Here is an 8,874-nt window from a genome sequence, read left to right on the forward strand (position 1 = left end):
TTGATGCTTGTGTAAGACCACGAGGGGAAGGCAGAGACATGTTGGTTATATTGGAGCTAGCTTTATCTCAAAGAAAACGAGATTAGCCTGGCTGGCCAACATACTAAATATAAAGTTATCTTAATGGGAATGTAATAAGCTTAGTCCTACTGTAGTTTATAAGCCAAGTGAGTCAGCAGAGGGGATCTGGCCTGACGTCATTCTTACACCACTGGACGAAATTTCAAACGTGGATGTCATAAAGATGTTATCAGCTTCGACTAACATTTAGCTGTCAATGCTGATAAAAAAAGATAAGATAACGGTGCTTTAAACGGCTTCATGCCCGTTAAATAAGTGACTTCACACAATGAAATGTCGCCGCGTCACTTTCCTTCTGGGTGTGATTGTGGTTTTGCGTCATCATTTAATCACTTACCTTCACAAAAAGTTCAACTTTGGGCTGATTTGCGTCGCTCATCTTCACCGGCTGATGCTGTGATACACACATTAACAAGCAGTTACAATAAAGCTGAACTAAAAGTACAAAGTTACATTTTGCAGAAGAGAAATCAAAAGAATTCGAAACTGGGGCGGCCGAGCTCATCTTCCGCTACAAACCCCGCAACCCCGCTGAGCAAATGACAAATTAAAACACTCTAGCAGCCACAAAAGCGGCGTAAATGTTAAGCAAAGCGAATTCCCTCCTCAAAATAAGTACAAAATGTTACATTCTGGCTACTTTCGAATCTGCAGAGCCTACCTCGCGGTGCTGGAAGTTGTGCCCTGTTGCCGTCTGCTGGTCGCCTGTGTCTCCTCCCAGTTCTGCAGCCTCACGCTCGTCGAGACCGCCGCTCCTCCATTTCCTGGTGCCGCGCGACGGGCCGAGCCTCCAGCGCGCACACCGCGAAAAGAGCGCGGAGGAAGAGGAGGAAGAGATGCAGGGCGAGGAGGGAGAAGCAGGGACGGACACAAGGGCTTATGTTCACCTTGGAGGTTATTTATTTTAAAACCTCTTGAAACAGACAGAACAGCATTTGAATGTGACTCAAAACGCGCAGGATATAAAAGCAGGGGCTCAGCTACAGGGCTTGGACACAATAATAGGAACACCTGTAGTTCACATCATACTACAGTCCAGCATCCAGCAGCTGAAACAATTACTTTATATGTTTTCGGAGGCTCTTTTTTAAATGTATTGAGACGCGGTAGCCCAGTTTTGTGCAAAGGTTTGGCTCACCAATAGGCAAATTGCATATTTTGTTGATTTTTGGAGCCTTTCTTTAAATGCACTTACTGTTTGTCTAATGAACTTAGCAAATAGAGGAAGAATGTGGCATATGAAAAAGTTGGCACGAACAATTCAGTCAATACTTATTATTATTTACATTTTTTCACATACACACACACAAACAATATTTGTAATTTGCCTAAATATTTTTTGTTTTACTGCTACAGTTATAAGTAATTTTATTGGAATTGATATGATCTTTTTCTTACTTGCTGCCATGTGTGAACCTTTTCTCTGACAAATGAAGATAATAAAATATGTTGAATGTGGTGCTACACAGTACAGTAAAAGTGATAAAAGCACAGAAAAATAATGTTTACTTATGCTGCACTAAGGGGCCGCTAGAGGGCAGCCTACTCCACTGTAGGCTGAGTGTCACAGCGCACGGTCCTGTCAAAACAAGCTGTGTGATTAATAATAGACTCCCATGCCCAGTAATTTTTAAAGACATTGTTCACCCAATCACAAAAGCTGTTTTCTTTCTGATCGTTACTCATTAACTTGTTTCAACCAAAAACATAAACACCTGGTCTACCCAGTTATTGGTGCAGAGAGCTCCTTGTTTAGCTGCTATGGTAGATATTTCAATAACTTTTTTTGGGAGGGGGGATGCTCCATTATTGTAAATTATCTTTGAAAAAGGTCATATGATCTGCAAAAGCTAAATATAGATTTTCAAGTGATATTCAAGTAATAGGATATTTTTATTTTGCCACTTCAGATGCTGATTTAACCCCTAAATCCACAACTGATCTGCTGGAATTCACTTTGAATAATATATTTTGTGTAATGAAGATTAATTTTAAATAAGATAAATGAAATAGTTCTCAGTATGTGGCTATAGAAAATTCCAAAAACACACCCTTTTGCGGGTAATCCCATTGTCTCTATCCGCATATTTTCTTTTGTCTTTTTCTAAGTCTCTTTACCAAACAGGCATTTCACATCAACAGACTGATGGCAGATCAGTGCTTCTGAAAAAAAAAAAAGATAGAAAAAGAGAGAGAACAGGATGTCATAAACATCAGCTCTCTTCACAACATACTTTTCATACACAGAGCTCAAAGGTGCCAAGATGTCTGTGCTAGTTTCTACTGCTGTAATCTTGTACAAACAATTTGATAACATTTGTTTTGAGTCATGCTGCTGTGAGAAAGTTGAGATAACACTCATAAGACAGTATATATAAGACTCAGGTTAGCAATGAGTCCCTCATTAGTTTCTTCTGAATATAGATTTAGGATTGGTTTAATTAAAATTTTTCATTTCACCCATAGATTGCATATAAAGACAATAATTATTTTTAGATACAGCCTGTGTTTTCATTTCATAAGTAAAACATTATTCTCAACCTGCTGCTATGAAGCAACTCAGAACAATGACTACTTACGTACCTACAAGGGCGGACAACAGATTCCTTTTAAAAATAACAAAGGGTCTGGATAGAAGAGCCTTTGTCAAGGTGTACTGAGAAAACAGTCAGTCAGTCATCTCCTGAAAAATGAGGTTTATCAGGTTTTGTTTCCTAACAAGCTACAGAATCCAGTTTGTGTTATGAATCACATATTATAGGTCAGAAAGCCAGCCGACTGCAGCACATAGCCAGGATTCTTGTATCAAGACTGTTTTCAGTTACTGTCAGGAGCAAACCAAAAGAGTTCAATCTTAAATGTGGGAAATGAGCAGGTTGTAGCATTGTAAAGTACATGTGATAGGTATGTAACCTCTATGTGTGTTTCTGGCCATACCTCAGTGGGTACTAGCAGGGCAGGAGTTACATATTCACATACAGTACGTCAAATGTTTGTGCTAACAGATCCTTACAAACTCATCAGGGGTGAATAACAACACACCCATTTGGTCTCACTCCCTACAACATTTTTGGTGGTTGTAACAAAGGAGATAATCACTGTTGTGTTACTCATCCAGGCTTCTCCAGTAGCAGTTCAGCTGAGAGTGACCTGAGGTTATGACAGAGCTGAACAGACATTTACTGTGTCTGTGAAACAGCTGCTCATTTTAATATTTCTGTTTTCATGCAAACAAGATACACCATGTTGACTACTCATCTTTGAAGGTGCTGGAAGGCGGATGTTGTTATGTGCAGTCTGAGCTAAGCTGGCTGTTTCCCTGTCTCCTATCTTTGTGCTAAGCTAATCAGCTGCTAGCAGTAGCCCCATATTTACCACACATACATGAGAGTGGTGTCCATCTTCTCATCTCACTTTGAACAAGCAAATGAAAAAGCATATTTCCTAAAACAACAACAATTAACTACTGCTCTGTTTGGGTAACATCTACTACAGCCCAACCGTCGCTAAGACATTACTTCAGCTTATCACATCACACGAATCATTTAGGAGATGGCGTTCCAAATAGACACACAGGGCACAAATGGAAATATGCTTTCCCGTAAGAAATACTTTATTGTTGCAAAAATCAGTGTTAGGATTAAGTTGCTTTAAATCAGCACTGTAATGTAAAGGTTTCACACCAAAATCTATACAGTGGTGTCATTCAAGATTTTTTAATTAATTGAATATTAATGAGGTGTTAAAGGCATGAGAATTAATATAATAGCACAGATAGTCCAGATACAATACAAATAGCTTCAAATTGCTCAAACAGTAAATGTAGCCTCCCGTTAGACCTGGAAGGAAGTTAAGTCACATCATACAGCCACCGACCCTCCATTATGTATCATGGGGACACTAAAGTAATGCAAATGTTATCTCAAGCATATTCATGAAATTAAAGGACAAACAATTATTTGATTTTGAAACTGAAATGTAAAGCAACCCATCCACTTCCTCAAAGGCCCCACTGGCTCCACATGGCCACTAGAGCAGCACACAGAGCTGTAGCCAGAGGCATCTGGATGGAGGTGGCTCCGTTACACAAGTCTTTATTGCAGCAGGTCATGTTGATGACATAGTTAAAATTCAGGATTGTTCCGGTGCTGTTTTTGCACTTAGTATCTTCTATACAGCCACGATCGTGGATATCCAACAGGTCAGGACTAAACTCTGGAGAAAGCAAAGAAGAGATACTGTATCTTTTATGTGATTATTTTTTAAACAGCTGTAGCTGATTTTAATCATGTAACAGGGGCATAGCATCCATTAAGGTCACCAAGGTCATTTCTGCAGCACTGTGTCTGGGAATTTATGGGTTTTAATGACCTGAAGAGGACTTTTTGTATATTTTTACAAGGCTAATATGGTTATCATTTAAAATGTGGATCTGTAATTCATATATTTCACATGCAAAATGTCCAAAAGCCACATGTGGCCACAAGAAAGAGGTTCTTGTGATGAAAACCTCAACTTATTCAGAGAATCATCCAGTCATAATAAAGCTCAAGTCAGTTTTGTGATTAGTGAAAAATTACTTTGGGGGATGGGATAGTGCAGGAAGGATTTGTGATTTTGACTTCATTAGTTCTCATAACCTGGGTATGGCCCTGTCCTGCAGTCAAAATGAGGATAACTAATTTTAGTAATTAGATTTTTTAGGTTTCAGCTGATCTGAGAGATTGGAGACAGTAATGATGTTTTTGTTACTTCTGATGTGTGATTCAGCGGTCGATCTTACTGGCATGTGCAGTGAAACAGCTCTTCTGATCTTCTGTGCAGTTTATACTTGATTTGCCGAGACAGGCACCGAGCAACACCGTATCACATTTGTAACAGGTGAGAGACTCAACTATAGGAGAAAAGACAACCAGAGAATAAGAAACTGGAAATAATAATGTGTGAGAGAGCACCACAAAGACAGTTAATCAACAGCCAACCAAAACAGCTTTTAGCTACACCTTAATAAAAAATTTGACTGTAATCACAATCAAGAAATTGTTTGGTAATCTCACAAGGTGAACAGTGGGTGTGTTGTGTAAACTGTATTTCAGTGCATGATTCATGTGTATGACTTTGGCATAGGTATATTTACAGTAGCTATGGGTTTGTTAGCTCAAGTCTTGAGCTATCTGATTTTTTTCCCCTCCACATCCATACACTGGAAGTGAATGGAATTAGTTTTTTGGTCCTCAGACATGTGAAAAATCACATTTAACATAACTTTCATTTCCAGATAGCATGCTGGTTATTATATAATCCTGTGGAAAAAAAACAAACAAAACTGTTAGCGCCAAACCTGGATGAATATAAGCGAAACACATTTTTAATCCCACAGAAAGTATACAATTAAATGTCTTTTTGTGCAGTTTGGGTGAACTGCCACTTTAAATGCAAGGCCGATGCAATTTTCTCTCTTTGCTCAAAAATAGGTGTGTCATTTTATACAATGTGTATTAGATAGCAAAAAACATAGTGAGTGACATCACAAATTAACTACCAAACAGTGGCACAGTCCTTCTCTGACATTACTGCAAAAAGCACTTTCACTGCTGGAGCTCTGCACAGTGCACGGGCTCATACCAAGGTCACATTCTGGATTTGTGAACAGCTGTTTTGAAATCATGTCAAAGCTTACAAATAATACTTTATGAATGCGTGGAAAAGATTTACAGTTGTAATAAAATGTTGAGAATGTCTAAATAGAGTTCAATCAGGCTACAGTTTTTTTATTTTTGTAAATTTCTCACACCAAGTTTTGTCAAAGGTTTACAGAGTTCAAACAATCACAGGCTTAGAAATTATATGTGAACATGAGTTCAAAAATTCTTATTGATCCTTATTTGAGCTCATATCCGTTGTCCCACAAAGGTAAAGATAGTGCTTCCCATCTACAAAGTAAAGTAAAACCCTCTTCTGACCTGTAACAAACAGAGTCATTAGTGCTGCACAGCTCCACAGAAATGTGTTCATCTTGATGTTCTTGGTTTAACCAACAGGTGAAAATACCTCCAAGGGGTGTTTGTTGTCTTTTAAGTTCTTACTGTTCATTTGATTAAGGTTTGGTGGAACAATGACTCCTGTTTGATATCTTCATACACAGGGGAGTTATATTTCTAATACATGTCAGCTGTAGCGATCAAGTCTGTGAGGGGTGACACATTCCTCTAACAGGAACTAAGACTTAAACACAATCCTTCAGATAAAATAATAGAATAATACTCATAAAAGTAAAGTAGAGTAAATGTTAACATGTCTAAGAAGCTAACAACTGTATTTTGTAACATTGTCAAGCCTTTTTATCATTGAGCAAATTGTTTTGAATAAACTGATCAAGTATAAACACTTTGTATTAACAATTAATCTACAGATCAATGATATCTCAATCAGTTCTGAAGAACTTGCCATTATCTTTCTCTCTGATGATAAATGTGATTACTGAATAATAACCCTGATTATTGTTTAATCTTACCCAGCATGACAGATGCAACAAGTGCAATGATTCCAAACAGGATCTTGCCCATCTTGATGTGTTGGCTTGATTCTTCTGTCTCAAAGACAAAAAATAAAAACCCTCTCACAGAAAGTCTGGGAGCTTCTTGGATGCTGCGTGTAGTAAAGAATGATGACTCTGTTTGGTGACGTGACATTTATATAGTGTCACAGGAGGAGGGGTTTGGCCAAAGAGTCAGTGGTGGAGGAATTTAATAGATGAAAGATACACCTGAATGACATCACCTCTATAGTTTGTAGCATAACAAGCCAGTAGAGATTGAATGATGATTGAAGTTTATATTTTGTCATTTCTCAATTAATTATTATCAGGAACTAAGACTTAAACACAATCCTTCAGAACATGTTTTTAGATTTTCTTTATTTTTAAGTCCAGCAAGACACAAAATAGTTAAAGAATAAATGCATTTTGATTAAAAGAAATACAAAGTAAAACAGCAGCATAGAAGATAGATTGAATGATGATTGAAGTTTATATTTTGTCATTTCTCAATTAATTATTATCAGGAACTAAGACTTAAACACAATCCTTCAGAACATGTTTTTAGATTTTCTTTATTTTTAAGTCCAGCAAGACACAAAATAGTTAAAGAATAAATGCATTTTGATTAAAAGAAATACAAAGTAAAACAGCAGCATAGAAGATTTAAGAACTCAATGTTTCTCTGAAACATCCCATTGTTCAACTTCCATAATGTAGACATCTAAGCTTTGTGTTTTATTGAACTTGTCATTATAAATCTGAACCCTAACATGAGAAGAAAAATAAAGAGTGACACTTAACAATCATACTTCTAAACTCACAAGGTCCAAAAAGTTTATTTTGGACAGTGCTTTTGATCTTGTTTGGATTTTAGGAGCAACTAGTTGTTACTGTGATTTCCCTTGAGACATTTTACACCATGCTTCCCCACATGAAAGCCAGAGCGGCTACACCAATGGCACTGGTAAGGGTCATCTTTGCAGACGGGGCGCCTGCGGTTGCAGGGTTGCAGTTATCTGTTGAGCAGCAAGTGGTTGTGGTAGTGTAGCTGAGACCTGCTAGGGTGGAGTTGGTGGTTGTGTTGCAGTTAATGGTGCTGTCCGTGCAGCCCTGGTTGGTGATTCCCACGGAGATCTTAGTAAATTCTGAGGGAAAATGGTTGCATGAATAAGACTTCCAGAGTTGAAAAGTACTTTGGTACATTTTTGAGGTACTGTTTCTATTTTATCAGACTTTCTTTTTATAAAAAAAACTGATTAGTTTCTTTTCTCTCTCATCCTATTTTTCCTTCCTTCATTTCTTTCGTTTCATCAATTCATCTAAAATCATGAAAGCACCCAGAACTATGACATTGGAACTTAAAATGAGTATCTTTATTTTAGGTAATTGATTTCTTTTAAATAAGCATTCAAGACTTCTAAATGAGTAATTGTTCACAGGTACAATTTACAAAGAAAGGAATTACTACATTGTGTCAGTGTGAAGATTAAACATGAATTTGATTTAGACAATTAGGAGGTAACCTACTTATTGATGCAGTATAGCAGGAGGTGTTAGCCGCGCAGGTCACACTTGAAGAAAAAGGGCAGTAGCCAAACGCAGCAATGGCACACTGGTTGCAGGTCAGGGAGTCCACTGCGCCACACAAGTGAAAGCACAAAAGTTAAAATCAAAACTACTTTAGGTTGAAAATGCATGTACTGTACAGTGAGCTCAGAATGTATTGTTGTTTTTTATCTTTAAAGTTTGTATTAATGCTGCTTTGATATTCAGTACTTGTGGATTACTGTATTTTTAAGTATTTTTCCTCACTCTTCACTCAAACCTTTATCCACTCCAGTTCAGCAAACTAGTGGGTCACCACACCCTATGCTGTGATGCAATAGGCATTAAGCCATACCCAGGTCAGAAACACAATCACGCTCTGTCATTCTCACAGGCCATCTTGGAAATGTAACCAAAAAAACTTCAGGTGTGGAAGGATGCTAATGAGTGCTGCAGTTTTATCAAAGGGGAATTTAGAGCCATTTTTTAAACTAATTTGAGGAACTTAAAGATAGTCAAAAGGCTAGTGTTATTTAAAAGTCAGGTCAGTTCACGCAACTCACACACAAATACCCTACTGTCTCATTTTCCTCTAGCTGTGCCAATTTGTGTCCTAGAAACAAGATCCTGGCCACTCTGGTTAATCCTAACACCTGCTGTCAAACTGAGCTACAAGGAAACAGTCCCTTGGAAAATTGTTGACAGTGAAG

At 37.8% G+C, this 8,874-nt stretch overlaps 3 protein-coding genes across 4 annotated transcripts in view; all 3 read right to left on the reverse strand.

Moving 5' to 3' along the window:
* The window catches only part of clic1 (chloride intracellular channel 1), a 7,050-nt gene extending 6,073 nt beyond the window's left edge, over positions 1-977 (reverse strand). The window contains exons 1-2 of the mRNA XM_020597664.1: positions 743-977; positions 419-475 (exon numbers count right to left, since the gene is read on the reverse strand). Of these exons, the coding sequence (XP_020453320.1) occupies positions 419-460 (42 nt within the window). The 5' untranslated portion in view covers positions 461-475; positions 743-977. The remainder of the gene's footprint in view (positions 1-418; positions 476-742) is intronic.
* Positions 978-3,726: 2,749 nt separating this feature from the next.
* LOC109958806 (prostate stem cell antigen-like) lies at positions 3,727-6,881 on the reverse strand. 2 transcript variants are annotated; one of them, XM_020597729.1, is made up of 3 exons: positions 6,596-6,881; positions 4,865-4,975; positions 3,727-4,296 (listed from the first exon to the last, which is right to left on the reverse strand). In XM_020597729.1, exons 1-3 carry the CDS (start codon positions 6,771-6,773, stop codon positions 4,082-4,084), a joined length of 504 nt encoding a protein of 167 aa, XP_020453385.1. In that variant the 5' UTR covers positions 6,774-6,881; the 3' UTR covers positions 3,727-4,081. The 2 variants fall into 2 exon arrangements, with proteins under 2 accessions (XP_020453385.1, XP_020453386.1); XM_020597730.1 differs by lacking the exon at positions 6,596-6,881 and adding an exon at positions 6,045-6,095.
* A 294-nt stretch (positions 6,882-7,175) lies between these two features.
* The window catches only part of LOC109958745 (sperm acrosome membrane-associated protein 4-like), a 2,546-nt gene continuing 847 nt past the window's right edge, over positions 7,176-8,874 (reverse strand). Inside the window, exons 2-3 of the mRNA XM_020597637.1 lie at positions 8,147-8,254; positions 7,176-7,764 (exon numbers count right to left, since the gene is read on the reverse strand). Of these exons, the coding sequence (XP_020453293.1) occupies positions 7,532-7,764; positions 8,147-8,254 (341 nt within the window). The 3' untranslated portion in view covers positions 7,176-7,531. The remainder of the gene's footprint in view (positions 7,765-8,146; positions 8,255-8,874) is intronic.

This window comes from Monopterus albus, unplaced genomic scaffold (assembly GCF_001952655.1).
Source record: "Monopterus albus unplaced genomic scaffold, M_albus_1.0 scaffold34.1, whole genome shotgun sequence".
In the NCBI taxonomy this organism is placed as follows: Eukaryota; Metazoa; Chordata; class Actinopteri; order Synbranchiformes; family Synbranchidae; genus Monopterus; species Monopterus albus.

Excerpts from the sequence above, each read along its gene's own strand:
- LOC109958806 (XM_020597729.1), bottom strand. The coding sequence starts at position 6,773 with ATGTCACGTCACCAAACAGAGTCATCATTCTTTACTACACGCAGCATC. Across the intron at positions 4,976-6,595 it reads TGTTGCATCTGTCATGCTGG|TTGAGTCTCTCACCTGTTAC; the intron begins GTAAGATTAAAC and ends TTTCTCCTATAG. Across the intron at positions 4,297-4,864 it reads CTGTTTCACTGCACATGCCA|AGTTTAGTCCTGACCTGTTG; the intron begins GTAAGATCGACC and ends TGCTTTCTCCAG.